General features: G+C 38.4%; 2 protein-coding genes across 4 annotated transcripts in view; both read right to left on the bottom strand.

Annotated features, from left to right (window-relative positions):
- Positions 1-5,308, bottom strand: part of LOC108972515 (phospholipase D2) — a 34,155-nt gene extending 28,847 nt beyond the window's left edge. The window contains exon 1 of one of the 2 annotated variants that reach the window (XM_018939137.1): positions 5,250-5,308. In XM_018939137.1, coding sequence (XP_018794682.1) covers positions 5,250-5,280 — 31 coding nt within the window. In that variant the 5' untranslated portion in view covers positions 5,281-5,308. Of the gene's footprint in view, positions 1-1,158; positions 3,056-5,249 lie in introns of those variants that run through there. The other variant, XM_018939139.1, reaches the window with a different exon arrangement.
- Positions 5,309-8,557: 3,249 nt separating this feature from the next.
- The window catches only part of LOC108972514 (probable RNA methyltransferase bin3), a 138,295-nt gene continuing 130,376 nt past the window's right edge, over positions 8,558-16,476 (bottom strand). For both annotated transcript variants that reach the window (XM_018939135.1, XM_018939136.1), the window contains exons 5-10: positions 14,309-15,297; positions 12,548-13,940; positions 11,748-11,928; positions 10,296-11,689; positions 10,042-10,188; positions 8,558-9,945 (exon numbers count right to left, since the gene is read on the bottom strand). In XM_018939135.1, the coding sequence (XP_018794680.1) occupies positions 9,115-9,945; positions 10,042-10,188; positions 10,296-11,689; positions 11,748-11,928; positions 12,548-13,940; positions 14,309-15,120 (4,758 nt within the window). In that variant the 5' untranslated portion in view covers positions 15,121-15,297 and the 3' untranslated portion in view covers positions 8,558-9,114. The remainder of the gene's footprint in view (positions 9,946-10,041; positions 10,189-10,295; positions 11,690-11,747; positions 11,929-12,547; positions 13,941-14,308; positions 15,298-16,476) is intronic.

Below are 16,476 nucleotides of genomic sequence, written 5' to 3'. Positions count from 1 at the left end.
AAAAACTGTCGAAAGGTTTGGAAAACCCGTTGGCATAGGTGTATTTGGGCCAAAGGGGATTGTTTTGAGGGGGACGACATAGATGGAAAAAGGCCTTAAGTTGCATCATCTTGGCTGCGAGTCAACAAACTTTGCACGCAACTTGYCCATTTTTTGACGTGAAACATAAAGTGATGTAATGTATTACTGGAAAWAGAGAACATGTTCGCGTCAATTTCATCAAACTCCGGGTAAATAAGTCGGTCATGCCTCATTTTATAGGAAATAAGGCATGATAATGCCGCCATGCCACAAACCTCATCAAACGCTCAATTATTGGAATCCAATTGCGTTTCCTTAACCACACGAAGACTTGCCTTACTCCAATAGTGGCAGTTTGGTTTATTGCCGCAACCATTAAGCCAGAAATGCGCCTGATCTGCGAAGTTGATTTTTCGAATTTAAGGATTTTCCGGCGAACGTGAATTTGCGTAATTATCATGGATAATTTCCGTGCATTATACCYAAGTGAGACGTGACATAATGAAATGTCAAACCCTACTGAACACACTGACAAAATTCGACAAAACAATATTTTTTGTCAAAGATATAGTAATATAAAGAATGTATAGTGGTAACCACTACACACTGCTTTACTTTTTAAAAATTACAAGCGGTTGTTGTTGTTGTAGCGGCACCAAACATTCATGAATTAACTTTGATGAATGGTGCCGAGCTGACATTACTTGACTGCATAAAAATCCGCGTTCGTTCTGGTTACTTAGACCCGACTATCGTTGGAACGGATCACAAGGAGTTCTAATTAACCGGTTCTGTCAGAATTSAGATCCTTCTTACTTTTTTCATAGTTAATACGAAAAATTTCATTCACCTAATGTTTGATTACTTATAATCACAGATTATGTAAAAACGCTTTACAAAATACTATTAAATAATGCGAATCAAGTCATTCTCTCGGGCTTCTCGTTAAATTGCTGGGTGTTGCTTTTACTGGAAATATTATTAAAACGTCATTATGAATGCGTTTAGCGTGAAAAGCGATCAATACGCAAGCCAATATAATTACATATAATTTTCTATGAAAGTCAATAACAATAACAAGCAAAACTTATAAAACTAATGGGCATAAAGGTCGTGATCGAACAGAGTACAACTTACATGAGGAAAACTGCTATACAAAGCAGGTATGTATTTAATGCGAAATGTAGATTGTAGCACCAAACCACCACACTGTGGCACTATGTGGCACCGCTCGGTTGTTGCTGTTGTCGAGTGATGTTTATGCGCCGATTTGAGCGCTGTTTTATGGGAGAGTTGAGCGAAGTTGCGAAAAGCGGTTTTGAGCGCGCGCACAGTTGCTTTGGACACTAAACTGTGTTTAGCAAAAAAAATATAATAAATGTTGTATGCTTTGTTGTTTTAAACAACTTGTTGCTTATTTGCTTGTTTTTGTGGAATTTAGAGCTTTTGGTGTTCAAGTAATTTGCCACATTTTGAAAGTAATGACACGATATGTGTGGCTTTCCAGATTTCACGAGGATACTGCAAGCTTATTTTGGCGTTTTGACACTGCACTGCGCAACTTTAAACACTTTACACTGTAAATCTGCGGCAAAAATTCGATTCTCGCTACCACAACACTTAAGTCACTTTATTTGTTTCGCTCAAAAATTATTTAAAGCCAGGCGTACATTGACGCGACGGCACTTCATACACGCAAATAACAAAGAAAGCGCTTTCAAATATTATTTTCGCCAATTCACACACCAAACCAATAACAGCGCGTGATTCACTCGCTCACTTGCCACACTAACGTTTAACGCCGATATCGTATAGCCACTGCAGAGTCGAATTTAGAGCTTCACCTCGAAGCAAACAACAAAGCGCTACACTTTTAAACCGACTTTTCGACTCTTTCCACTACATATTTACATACACATACATATGTATGTGATTGTTCGCCTTGACGTCAGACAAAAGCAGGGCTTTCCGAACTCCACGCCAAACGCCAATAACTACAGCAACAAGTTATAGTGAAGCCTCGAAGTTAAAAGCTGCGACGCCTTCACATCAAACGAAGTTGTAACTCGGTGAGTTCACAAGTGACTGGGCGCACAGCTTCAGCGCGCGATGCTCATGTGCTCGCACAATCCGAAAATGTATACAAATATGTGCATATGTATATATGTACGCATGTATGATATTATGTATGAATATTTATGAGCTTGGTTTGTGCCTGGAAAACTGAGTGACTTCGGTGTTAGTCTGGCCGCTGTGGTTTGTCCACTCATAAATAAATGACTGATTGACTTGCTCGCGCACGACGGGATTGACCGAGTGTCTAAATGGACAGAAGTGCCTGAATGGTATATGTATCTAAAATAGTGAGTTTTTAAGCGAAATACATATGCATAGCCACATAAATATGTTTGTATGTATACATATACGAGAGTCTGTAAATTTAATTTTTAGAATTTGGACCGAAAATTAGTTTGTCTGAGATATACTTTCTTACTCATATACAAACGCATCTAAGATGGCAAGATCAAAGGCAAGTGGACAGTAGGAAAATATAAATCACTAATGGTTGAGACCCAGTAGGAAAGTGTTGCATAATTTAAACTATTTGCACACCAAAGCAGTTTTTGGTCGACTGTCACGCCAACAGTGGGACTATCTAATCAAATTGTTCCTCTAATTAATTTGCATCTCTCCGGCTACTTGCACCAGTTAGACTACGTTATCCAAGTCACCTCGTTAGGCACTAATGGGTGCAAGCCACGCCCCTAGTAGAGGTAAATAAGGAGATTTATTAACTTGCATTTCAGCGGTTACTTGATCCAAATCATTTGTTTAGGAGGTTATGGCCGTCGATGGGTTACCGGTTTGAATAGTTAAGCGAGGTTTGGTCCATTGTCACTCTCCAAGAAAACTATCTACGCGATTTATACCTCTAATTGCCCTATGCAGCTACTTGAATTATATAGACTCCGTTATCCAAGCCACCTACTTTGGCACGAATAGCCCCCAAAGCGTGAGAGGTTTGCCCAGTAAAGCAATTTTTGGTCGATTGCCACTCTCCCTGTAGGAATTATCGAGGCGAATTTTGTATACTTTTCCTTTGAAAACTTGACAAAATCTTCCCAAAATATATATCTTTTCAATAATAAAAACCTTGAATAAAATATTTAATTTTTTATAAAAAAATGTTCAAGTTAGGCCTTTTTTTGCTGGACGAATGTATGTAACCCATTACCTGACCGTTTTATACATTTTCTAAGAAATGTATGGTATAATATGTTTCGAATTGGAACTAAATAAATATAATGGAAAAACTGCTAAGATATACATGGACGATTTGTTTCAATCCCAGTTCCAGCAAAACGGTCACTACTGTCACAAATGTTGGCAAAAGAAAGGCAAATCCAAAGGCAGAGATTCCTAATGAATAGAACACATTAAAAATAAAAGAAAATATTGTCGGAAGAAACAGAGATTGTAATTCGTTTTTTGCCAAACTCAAGGTATCAATGTTTTTATGGTTACTATTTTAGGTCTTCCTACAGGGCCTCAATCTCTATATACACTAAAAAACAGATAAGATAGTGTCTTTTGACAAAAATGAATTTCAAACAAAAAGACCCTGAAAGCCTGACATTGAAATAAACTCATATGGCAAGCGCTATCAATTAAGTACATGGACAAGAAGCGAGCAAATTTGCAGACGTTCTTTTCAAAAGTTTCGAACTAATCACAATGGAAGAAGAGCGACAAATATATTATGTAGACGATCGTAGCGCAATAAACAATATGTACATACCTATGACATATAAATATTTACGATATATATTTACGACACTAAAGTTTATAAAGGAGGCATTTTTATTATAGTGTGTGAGCGAACATATGTCTCTGCTTAGAAAGCGGCGATTTTGTAGCTTTGTTGATTAGATTACTTTTTTACGAGATTTTACTGTCAGCAAATTAAATGCCGCGTTCAAGTAAATTACGATTACGATCATTTACGATTTATTTCATGTTTTCGAAAGCCGACTTTAGCGTTGAACATTTGACGTCATCAGCTGAGCCCATGCCGATAATGCATCTAATCAAAATTATACATTCACTTACAACACTAGGATTTTTATATGCTATAGCAAAGTGACTAACATTTTCACAACCGATGTGCACAGCCTTAGTGTTGTTTGCGCCTTTTAGCGTGGTTTATCAGAGGGTTGGCAGCGCTAAAGCTCAATCACTGCATGCACTTAGTTAAAGCAATAAAATTATTTTATCATAGGTTGTATATCAATATAAATATGTGCATATATGTATATGTACATGCGTTTATACATATATGTACGTATGTATATTATATTTTTCTTAATTCCATCACAACAATAATTGGCGGCGAAAAATTAATTCTATACCGACTTCCGTGTTAGGAGACCATTCCCAGTCGGCTACAATCGCACATACTCGTCTTTATTTATTTTGATGAGTTTCAACAAACTTTTTCTCACACATAATTCATAAATCAACTTACTTTATTGCTTTACTTTAGATTTGTATTGCTTTTATGTCTGTTTTCGCGTACTTTTTGCACTGAAATTCGCCGGCTGGCGATAGCTTAGCAAAAGCATAAATACATACATACATTCATCTGTGTAAATAAATATAAAAAATAGCTTTGACAGTAGATGTCAAGTTGGAGCAGTGCTGTGGAGACAGCATTGCCAGCTGGAGTCTAGCTTTCAAATTTGAAATTTATAAAATGTTGATGTGGAATTGTATGAAAAAAAACTTAATAGTTAATTTCAAAATTTTTTTTTTTTAATTCAAGAACATAAAAAACTTTCAGATCAAATTTGCCCCGGATAGAAAAAAATTGTTATGTATTTCACGGCTGAATATAGATTAGATGGCACTTTTTGTGGAATTGATTAAATTAGATATGTGAATAAATAAAATTGATACTAAAGAAATATGTAAATCATTAAAAAAAAAAAAAATATTAAAAAAAAAGTTATTTAATTATTTTATAATTTATTTTAAAAGATGTGTATAAGAGACAGATTTTTAAATTTTTTAAAAATTTTTTTTGGCAGAAAGGTAGTGTTGTGAGAAAATGGCAAAATATTTATTATAATTTTCATAATTTCTCGTATTCAGTTCATGACAACAAAAACACATATTTCAATAGTAAGTGTAAAGTAAAAATTCATTAATTCTTGTCTTTTATAACTCACCGTATCGCGTTCTGTAGCTGATTAAAGACATATGACAGCCCAAATGAATCGCCTTGAAGGTTTGCTTTCCTTATGAGTAAGATTACGCTTTATAGCTTCACTATAAACTAAAAACTATAGCTTATATAAATGCTATATTGCTGACAATTATAAAAATTTTTATTACAAAGTTTGACATTAACTGTCCGCAAGCATTTTCTCCCGAAAATAAAATATCAAATTAAAAAAATTCGCAACACCAACAATTCAAAGTAACTAGTAGGGTCGCCACGGCGTATGAGTCACGCGCAATTAGGTACTAATTATAGGCAAATTTTACAAAATTTATATTTTCGTACGCACTTTATGGCACCAAGACAAGACTAACCAAAGATAGCATAAACGCTGACAATGCAGGCAGGTAGACACAAGATATGGAAAGTAAATTTGTAATCAGATATGAAATAGATAGCGGTTGTCATAGTATATGGCAACTACAATGGGAAAAAATTTATTAAAAGTAGATAAAAAAAAATATTTATAAAAAAATAATATACTTTCATAAATTTTTTTTTACAAATTAGTATTTTTTTTTTCAAAATTTTTTGTTTATCAAAAATTTATTTAAAAAAAATATGCGTTAATCAAAAAGAAAAAAAAACAATTGAAAATAAAATGAATAAAGAAATCGATAAAAATATTAGAAAAAAATTTAAAAATTATTTATTAATATTATTTAAAAAGTAACATTTTTCAATCAAAAATTTATAAAAAAAAATATTCTTTAATCAAAAATTGAAAAAAATTTAAATAAAATGCATAAATAAATTGCATGAAAACTGTGAAAAAATTTTTGCTCTCAATTTCACGACTATTTTGCTAAAAATAAAATAATATTTTGTATAAAATTTTAATACTTCACCAGAAAGTGAAGATTTTGAGAAATAAAAAAATAAATAAAGCCTAAATATGCATTAGAGGAACACTTTTTGTACTCACTGTATTTTCTTCTTCATTTGTACAAATATTTTTTTTTTTTTTTTTTTTTTTTTTTTTTGTTGAATGTGAAACTCATTCGTTATATTCGAAAATTCACTGTTTACTTTTATTTTATGCTTTCTCATTAAGTTTATGTATTACATTATTACATTTTTACGTTTTAATATTCTTCATAAGGGTTATTTAATTCATTTTACATTTTCATATGCGTAAAATATTTTAAATATTTATACTTTATATTAATATGCACGCTAATATTTAATATATACTTTTCCATTTTTTTTTTTTTGTTTTTGCTTGGTTTGATTTCATTTGTTTTACAACATTTTTTATTTCAAATATTTATGCGACGCATTAGTTAAAATATTAAAATTAACATTTAAAGATTAAAACAAAATTAACGGGTTATAAGTTGGCCTCGGAAAGAAACACTACACTACTACACATACGCACAAGTCTAAACACGATAGCAGCAGCATTTTGTAAGCGTTAAAAATATGATTTTTTTTTGTTTTTTCTTCTGCTTCTGCTTCTAAAAGCTTGCTATTAGACATTTAAATTGTGTTTAGCTTAATATTTCCTTGTTTTTGTTCCGTTACGCATAAGTTTGTGGCGCAGCGGCCGGCAGCGCGCAGCGGCAGCAATGCTTCTGTCATGAGGCATTACGAAATTAATTCAAACGCTTCAAATTTTAATTGTTTACAAGTTTAACTTGTGCTTGTCGCTTCTTTAAAAGGAAAACCTAACTTCGAAATGTTTGTCAAGCCAAAAGTGCACACATTTCCACAGTTGAGACCTAGCTACAATGCTGCTGCGCGTTTGGCCAGCTTGCTGATGATTGGCAAATTGTTTTTCCTGCGATTTTTGCTTTTCCTTATTTTTATTAATTGCTACAAATACCTGCTAAATATATTTACGTATGTATATGCAAGTGTTGTTTTTTTTTTTGTTTTTGTCGCTAATTCTTAATTTTCTCTTTGCTTTTGCAGTATATAAATATGCGAAAAATATGCACTAAAAAAACCTACAAATATTTATGTGTATTATGTTTTTGTTCTTTATAAATAATTATGACTATAATCAATAAGTTGTAAGTAAGTTTAACACTAGGCTAATATAATTTTGCTAAAAATAATGCTTAAATAGTGTAATTTTATACCAATACAGTCATGTGCAGTAAGCGTGCAGCGGCACTACCTCTTGGAATATTAACTAAAAAGCATAGCGGTAATAAAATTAGCAACAAAATTGTATAGCAGTAAGTGTATTAAACATTTTCTTAATATATTTATATTTTTAACAATTATTACTCAATACATATTTTTTAAACGGGGAAACAATGTTTTTGCTAAAATATTAAGTATATTAAAAACCGAAATGTTGTTTTGCATACTGCCAATAAGTAGCGCACAGACGGCCTTGAATGACACAAGACTGCATAAACAAATATTTATATGTTAATATACATATGCCTATATTATTACTAATTTAAATCAACACTAATAACGACTTTGTTTTTTGGCTAAAACTAATTAGAACGTTATATTTTTATATTTTATAAACTTTTTCGATTTTTTACTTCTTTTTTTCGCACCAACTTGCCTGCCGTCTTTTCAAGTATTTTTAATCGTCGGAAAACTATTTTCGAAAATACACAATTAATTTCGTATATGCAAAAAAGCTTTCGAAAATACCAAAGTACTTTCAAATATACACAATTTTTAAATGAATACATATATGATTTTTTTTTTGAATAAACAAATTTTTTTTTTCGAATATACAACAACTTTTTCGAATATACGATTTCGACTTTATACTACTTTTCTCGCGACAATTTGCCAGCCGTCTTTTCAAGTGTTTTTAAACGTCGAAAAAACATTTGCGAATATGCAAAAATAATTTCGAAAATAAGAAAAAACTTTCGAATATACAAAATTCTATTAACGAATATATTTTTTTCGAATACACGAAATATGAAATTGAATATACGAAAACTTGTCGAATATACGAATATACAAATACTTTCGAATATGCCAACATATCAACGAATATATGAAAAAAAATTTAAATATAAAAAAAAGTTTTTCGAATATTCCAGAATTGTTTTTACAACATACGCACATTTTTCAAATATACGAATATTTTTCATATAAAAATTCGAAAGGTTTTTTGTATGTTCGAAAATATGAAAATACTTTTGAGCATACAAAAAACGTTTCGAATATACGAAAATACTTTCGAATATACGAACAGTTCTATGTATATATGAAAAAATTTCGAATATATGATAAAGTTTTCGAATACACAAAATTTTTTTTGGGCATACGCACATTTTGCAAATATACGAATACTTTTACGAAAATACGAAATTTTTTCGAAGATAAGAATATATTTAAATAAATACGAAAAATTGTTTGGTATATGCGAATAGATTTTCGAATTTAAAAAATTTTTAGAATATCGAAAATTGTGTTGATACTCTCGTAAATGTATTTTCGAATAAACAAAATGTTTTTCGAAAGTGCGACAAATCGCAAAGAATTGTATTGTTACACTCGTTAAATGTTTTACGAGCGTGTCAAGCGTGCAACAAATAAAACAAGTCGTAAACAGCAACAACTTTTTTGATTATTTACCTTGTCTGTTTCTTCGTCTGCCAATATTATGTCTATTCCTATATTTGTATATTACTCATAAGCGTCTTTAAAGCGGCATTTGCCTTAGGCTTACTCATGCTGCCAACTAATGTCTACTGCAACGCATATTTCTCGCACGAAACGGCCATCCGCACACAATTCAAAACTATTATACAATTCTCACTTGCTGCTCACATTTCACGCGTTACATACGCCGGAATTAAGACCAAAACAAAAAACAAAGTATAATCTTAAGCATCATTTAAATCACAGTAATGCTGACTGCCTTCCGGTCCATGAGCACTACCACCACCCGCGCCTGGCAACTCGCCACCATTGTTAGCGCTCACAACATATGCACTACCGCCGCTCGCCGTAGTCGCCACCGGCTGCGTCACATGCTGATGTTCATCGTCCAACGACAGACCCTCCTCCACCAACGCATCCGAATCGTTGTTGTGCTGCACCTGCGGCGACGACGAACTCTCACCACAATTCGTCGCATACACATGTTGCATACGACCAGCCGGCAATTGATTCGAATCATCTGTATCCGCATCGCGTATCGAACTGAAAGCGCCGCCGGTATTCGCATTTGGCGATGATGTATCTTCATTCGGTGGATAGACGTGGCGATGATAACTGCCGCCGCCACCGCTGCCGCCCCCATCACCATCCAATTCGGCCTCGCGTACGCTACCGAAGACGGGTGTGTGTGAGGAGCTGTTGCGCAAGCTGGCGGGTGGCGACCACACGGTCTGGTAGAGCGGTGAGGCAAACACATACATGTGATTTAGGTATTCCATATCGTAGGAGGGTAAGTAGGAATCGGTCTCCAGTGGATTGTAGATGGGCTGGTACATAGGTGTTTGACGGCAACTATACGGGCCGGAGGTGCCGCCCGTGTAGTGTGGCGTATCGTATGCCTGGCTGCGTGTCGATGACATGGCATACGTGGCTAGACCCGCAGGACGTGGTGGCATTGTGGCGTAAATGCCACGATAAGCTTCGAACGGTGTCTGTGGGTAGTAGGCATCACTCCACCGTACATGGTTCGGTGTGTAGTCGCCTTTAGCATACAACTGCAATTGGAGAACATTGAGTAAGTGGCATTCTTTGTAAATTAAAACGACACGCAAAGCGCACACAAACACATGCACACACGCATACATACATACCTGTATTGGACGACAAAAGCCTTTGCTTAAGTGCCGCGGCACACCCAGCGTGTAGCTGTGACTGAAGCCGACCTCAGAGCTGAGTAAATACTCGTGAAATTTGTTGGGAAAGAACTCAATGTTGCGGTAGTTGTTGTAGATTTCGGGCTGCAGCGAAAAATTAAAGTTGATATTCATTAGTTATAGAAAAAGGAAAAAAATCAATAATTGCAAAACTTGCTGCAACGATTTGTCGGAGCTTGCCGCGCACTTACCGTCAAATTCTTCTTTTTCTTGTAGCTTGCCCAATTCTGCGCCTCCAGTATCAGCTTGCCGCCAGGACGCAGCTGGTTGAACATACGCTTGAAGGCCATCTTCAAGCCGGCATCGCCGAAATTCAAGTGTATCCACTTGGTCACCGATAAGCACAGTATGAGATCATATTGCTGCGTGTCATTGGCCAACTGCGCCTCATCTTCCAACACATAATTCTGATGACGAAAGAACACGTTGCGTGGAAAGTCATTTTTACGCTTACGATTTGCGGCGCCGCTGCTGCTGGCCGGTGTGGCATTGCTGCCATGACCAGGTATGTTGGTGGACGCGCTGGGCGAATGTGTGTCGTGCGCGTTGGCGGCAGCAGTGGCAGCTGTGCCTGTTGGTATGCCACCATATGTCAGTGGAAATGACACGGGAAATAAATCTGTGGCAGGTACATGCAATGCTTGCAGTTGTTGTTGTTGGTAATGATTGTGATGATGATGATGGTGCATGTGATGCATGTGGTGGTGATGATGATGATGGTGGTGATGGAATTGTGGGTGCTGCTGCTGCTGTTGTTGTTGTGCCTGCTGTTGTGACGGCGCGCGCTTTTTGTGACGACGCGTCTTTTTCGACTTTTTAGCGCTAGCGTCAGCTGAGGTGGCTGCTGCTTTGTCACCCCCGCCGTTGGCAGTGTCTTTTGTGCTGGCAGTTTCTGTCTTTATTTTGCACACAGCGCTGCCGGTTGGCAACTTCTCTTCTTTCAAAGCACTTTTTTGTTCTTCCTTCTTAACGCAACCGGCGGCGACGGCATCCGACGCTTTATTTAATGGCGTGCTAGTCGATGGTTTAATCGCCGACTCTGGCGGTATGAGCACGTATAAGCCGAGATTGTGTCGCGCACGTGCGACCAACTTTCTATCGATATCGATGCCCAAAATGGATTTGGGCGCAAAGTTACGCGCCACCGTGATTGTCATGTGGCCCACATTGCAACCGATATCCAGTATGTCTTTATTTTGGAAGAGCTCCAAGTGGCGCTGAAACACCTGCAGACGCACATCCACCAGCTCGTTGAGGTGACGCAGTCCCACGTAGCGATCGTAATTGCCATACTGGTACTTAACGCCGTCGGCACGGAAATTCGGCATTTTTTTTAGCGGCATTATAGCAGTCGAGCTGGTCGAGACATTTGCGCTGCTCTTTGCTGCCGCAGTGACAGCTGTTAAACCATCCTCGCTCGGCATTGTGGTGGAGTTCTCGCCAGCGCTTGTGTCCATCAACGACTCTTGTTCGCCAGCGGCGACTGAAGTGGCGCCGGAGGTGGTGCTTAACGGACTGGCGAGTCCCACTTCGGAAATTGTCTCGAGCTTGCTGAAGTCGGGCGTCTCAACGCGCAACATGTCGGCTGTAAAAGAGAGGAGTGCATGAGTTAGTGCATTTTATTTCGTAATAAATTGGTTTACCTTCGCTCAGTAACGATTTGACTTCATCCGCTGGGCTCAGCACATCGGTTTCGCAGATCGATGTCGAGCGACGCGTGGGCTTGCGCGCACCGGTAGCTGCGAGGCGCGGCGGACGCTTCCAAGCGCCAGGTTGCGGTACCACGGGGCTGACGATCTTGTCCATAACATCGCGATGGAATTTCTAAAAGGTAATAAAAAAATTTTTTTAAATTAGATTTACAAAATTTTTTTTTTCTAAAATTTTTTTTAAATTTGTTTCTAAAATTTTTTTAATTTTTATTTTTATTTCTAACATTTTTTTATTTATATATATATACATATATATATATTTTTTCTTTTTTAAATTATTTTTAGAATATTTTTTATAAAATTATTCAACTAAGCTTCCTTGCAAGTGTACTACTCAAACACCCTGTATTTGTATCGCCGCTCTCATAAAAAGAAGCTGTCGATGAAAACAAAAAAGGCGCAGTGTAAACAAAATGAAAACAATTAATCACGTCCCCAACCGCGCGGCAATAAATATTACATACAAAAACGCGCCTTCAAAGCTCTCCGACACAGACACATACATACACACATTTACGTGGCGAAAAACTGAACGCAAACAAAATGGAACAAAAACCACAACGCAGCGCATTGACATCAGCTCCCCCGATTTCCCCATTGAACTTCTAACCGACCGCGCAAACACTGCCCTAAACGCCGCAACAGCAGCCACATTGTTTACTTTTATTTCGTTACCCACTAACTAAGCGAATGTGTGTGTGTAGATACTTATATGTGACGCTCTCGCCTACCTTGTTCTTCTGCGAATTATTGCTCTCGCTTATCTTGCGTTTCCTTCCGCCACCGATGCTCACCATGCCAGCGAGCGCACCGTGCCCGCCCAGCCCGGCCATTGCGCTGCCGCACGTGCTGCCGCTCGCCGTCGACAATGTTGTTGAATTCAATTCCAAGCGCAAATCTCGATTGGCGCGCTCACGCGGCAACAACAAAGCGCCCACACCAGCGCCACCGATAACAATGTCACCGCCAACACCAACGCCGCCAGCAGCGCCTGCCACTACCTCTACACCACCAACCGCCTTGGTTGCTGTAGCAAGTGTGCCACTTGGTGCTTGCGCCTCTCCGCCAGCGCTTTGCAATGCCTCGCCGGCAACGTTTGGTGTTCCAGAGAATGTTGAGTTCACAATGCTGACGTACTGTTGTTTCACTGGCGATGTGCTTTTGCTCTTACGCCGCTCAAAACGCGCCTCAATGACGCATGCTTTGCGCTCATCAGCGGTCTCCAAAATTTCGCTCTGAACGCGCTCTTCCAGCAATTGCTGCTGCTGTTGTTGTTGTTGATAGCCAGCTGGCGCATTCTCRCAGGTGCTCACCACCATTGGCGCGCTTTTGGCCGCGTTGCTCACATTATTGTTGACACTCTCGCCCAATGGCGCGCTCATGTTGGCGCCGCTGCTCTCCAGCAGCGAAGCGACCGAAAGCGTTGTGGATAATGAAAGCGTAGTTAAGCTGACGCTGCCCGCTTCAGTGGGCATTGTGCTGTTGGTCAGCGCGGTTATGTCGCTCTCGCCAAGCGAAGCGCTGCCCACGGACGATTGATACGAGTCGTGACGACGGCGCTTGCTCTTACGATTCTTGCGATGACGATGCTTGGCGCTGTGATGGTGTGCATGGCCGCCACGCGTGCCGCCGCGCTTCATCGGTGATGTTAGTTGCTTTTCATACTCCATGGAATCGACGGGATCGAGCAAATGCAATGGATCACGTATATTCGGCGGTATAATGACCTCCACTTTGGGTGGTGTGGTGATGGGTGACTGTCGCGGCGTAGTTGCCGGCGTATTATTGTTCGACGAAGCATTCGAATTTTCATTTTGCAGCGAATTCAAATTGAGCGGATCGGAAATATTGCCGCCGAGTAGGAATTTGGTCGGCGGTATGATGGTCTCTTTGCGTACACGCTTGTCCGGCAAGAAGAATTTCGATCGTGTGCAACAGAAGTGCAGTGAGCTGGCAGCACTGCCGGATTGTGAGCTATTTGTGCTGCCATTGGCAGTGTCCTTGCCGTTTGGGTGGCCGCCGTTGCAGCCGTTGACGAGGCAACAATTCGTGTTCGCATTGCCGCCGATGGTGTTGTGTGCCGCGCCAGCGCAAAGCACGTGATGATGATGGCTGCCGGTGCCCCTGTGGGTGGTTAGAGAGAGAGGGAAACGATTAGTAAGAGTGGAAAAGAAATTCAATATAATTTAGGCTAAGTATTTTTGAATATAATTATACAAAGCAACAAATACAACAACAATATACGAAATGAAGAAGAAAATTAAATTAACTTTATTTTGAAAAAAATGAAAGTAACCATAAAGATAAGAAAATCTAACTGTTAACCAAAATAACGCTACATATTGTTGTTGTAGCTGTCTTTCTACATTTCCTGTTTACAAACGAAATCATAAAATACTAAAAAAAAAACAACAATAAATTCCCACAACTTAATTACTGACCCCTTCCCCGCCACTCGCAGCACATGCAAGTGGCAACCCCATTCGACTCACCTATGCGCCAACAGCTTTTTGTACATTTTCATGTGACCATGACCGTAACCCAGTTTTTCTAGGTTAGCGATGGCGGGCGGTGGCAAGCCATTGCCCGATACACCAGCCCCACCAGTTGCGGCGCCAACACTGCCACCGCCACCTGCCGCATTCGCGCCACCCACGCCACGATGTCCCCCACCGCCACCGCTGCCGACAGCGCCGCCAGCATGCGGATAGTAATGATGACCGCCAAGCTGATTCTTGAAATTCTGTATATTCTCGAGGTCGGCCTTACTTTGCGCGCTTGCCGCCGCAGATGCGGCCGTTACAACGACATCAACACCAGCGCCAGCGCCAATACCACCAACAACACCGACGACATTGCCACTTTGCAGCATATGCTGTTGCAGTTGTTGTTGCTGTAGTTTGGCACCACGCTGTTGCCGCTTGTTCCATGTTTTGCCCTTCTTGTTGAGCAGCGTGGCCGGCGCGGTGGCGCGTCGATGGCGCACAAACTGTTGTGGCGCGCGAAATTGATGATATTGCTGCTGTTGTTGTTGTTGTTGCTGTTGCTGTGTTGGTTTTGCTTTATTATTTGCTGTATTATTATTGTTGTTGCCACCGCTTGGTGGCGTTGGTGAGCGCGTCTTCGGCGCGTTGCTGGTGCTGCTGCTCACCTGCTGTTGTTGYTGTGGCGCGCTGTTGGCGCCGCTTGGCTGTTGCCGCTGTGATGTTGTGGTCGAATCCACACAATTCTCACTGTTCACACTAATTGCTGTTGTGGAATCGGCAGCTGCCGTTTGACAAGCGTCCTTGCTGCGCGTTTCCATAGTTCCACTTCCGTTACAATTGACTTTCAAAGACTGTTTTTTATTGCTTCTATACTTCGCCGGCTCTTGCTTCTCACTGCATACTTATGTTCGTAGCTGTGATTCGCAAATTCACTTTGCTTTGCGCACCGTTGTTGTTGCTGTTGTAGTGTGGGTAAATTGCCGAAGTTCTCTGTGCTGTAATTAAACAATTCAAGTTGGAGAGTTTAGAACCCGCGACTTTTTACTGTTTATAACGTTATGTGTGCTTGCTTGTGGCGCTGCTGTTAGTCTAGTGCGTATTTAGTGTGCTTTTAGGCGCTTAATTAATTTACTTCGTAGAAATTCTAGGCAATCAAGTGACTGTTTCGTGCCGTAAGTGCCATTTGGCAGTGCACGTTGGTCTGAAATTAAAATATTAGTGAGCAGCCGCTTGATTGTATAGTTTTAGGCGCTCCAAAGCGCAAATTTTGAGCAAAAAATGCTGGGTTAGCAATTAAACACCGACTTTTCTTTGCTTAATTGCTTGCTGGTTGACCTTTTCTTGCCAATAATAAAATGAAAACGTTGCCCTAACTTTTTATGCACAACTCATTGCATATCTTAAGGCGTTTTCTAAAAGAAATAGTTTTTTGTAATTTTTCACACAATTCATATCATATTTTAATACCTTTTTTAATGTTAAAAATAAATCAAAAATATTTCTCTAATTTTTTTAGGCACAATTCCTTATCCTTAAAAGTTTTCAAAAATAACATATTTTTACAATTTTTCACATAATTCGTTGCATATCTAAAAGCGTTTTTAAAAATGAAATAATGTTTGCAATTTCACAGTATTTATTACATATCTTAAGGCGTTTGGAAAAGGAAGTAATAATGAAAAATAAATTGATGTTCAATTACAAAATTTGCATTTTTGAAAATAACTAAAATTTAACGTTAAGGTAAAAGTTATATAAATTTAATTTTCTATAATTCTAAATTTTCAAAAATTTCACAGTTAAAGGATTCTTCAGCTTATTTGCGATGTTATAAACGTTTTAATATCATGACAACTGAACCGGTTTAGGAAACAAGGAAACTTTAAACGCTTTTTTTCGAAACTCCGTTTTTTGAGGTAGTTTACATGATATCTCAAGTTGTACTTAATCCATTTCTTTAAAACTTGAAAAAAATCTTTGCTATATATCTCATTTAAAGCGCTATAGAATTATTTTAAAATGGTTTGTTTTAGTACGCTCACAAGGGGCTGGATTCATGGCAACCAGGAAGCAAGACTTTTTTACAGCCCCCCCTGCACCGGTCTGTAGTACTTTATATTTTTTTTTTAATTTCTATTAATTTCTTTTTTAATTTTAAATTCCAACTTTTTAAT

Source organism: Bactrocera latifrons, unplaced genomic scaffold (genome assembly GCF_001853355.1).
Source record: "Bactrocera latifrons isolate USDA-ARS-PBARC rearing strain unplaced genomic scaffold, ASM185335v1 scaffold_40, whole genome shotgun sequence".
Taxonomy (NCBI): Eukaryota; Metazoa; Arthropoda; class Insecta; order Diptera; family Tephritidae; genus Bactrocera; species Bactrocera latifrons.
This window is presented reverse-complemented; position numbering and strand designations above follow the sequence as displayed.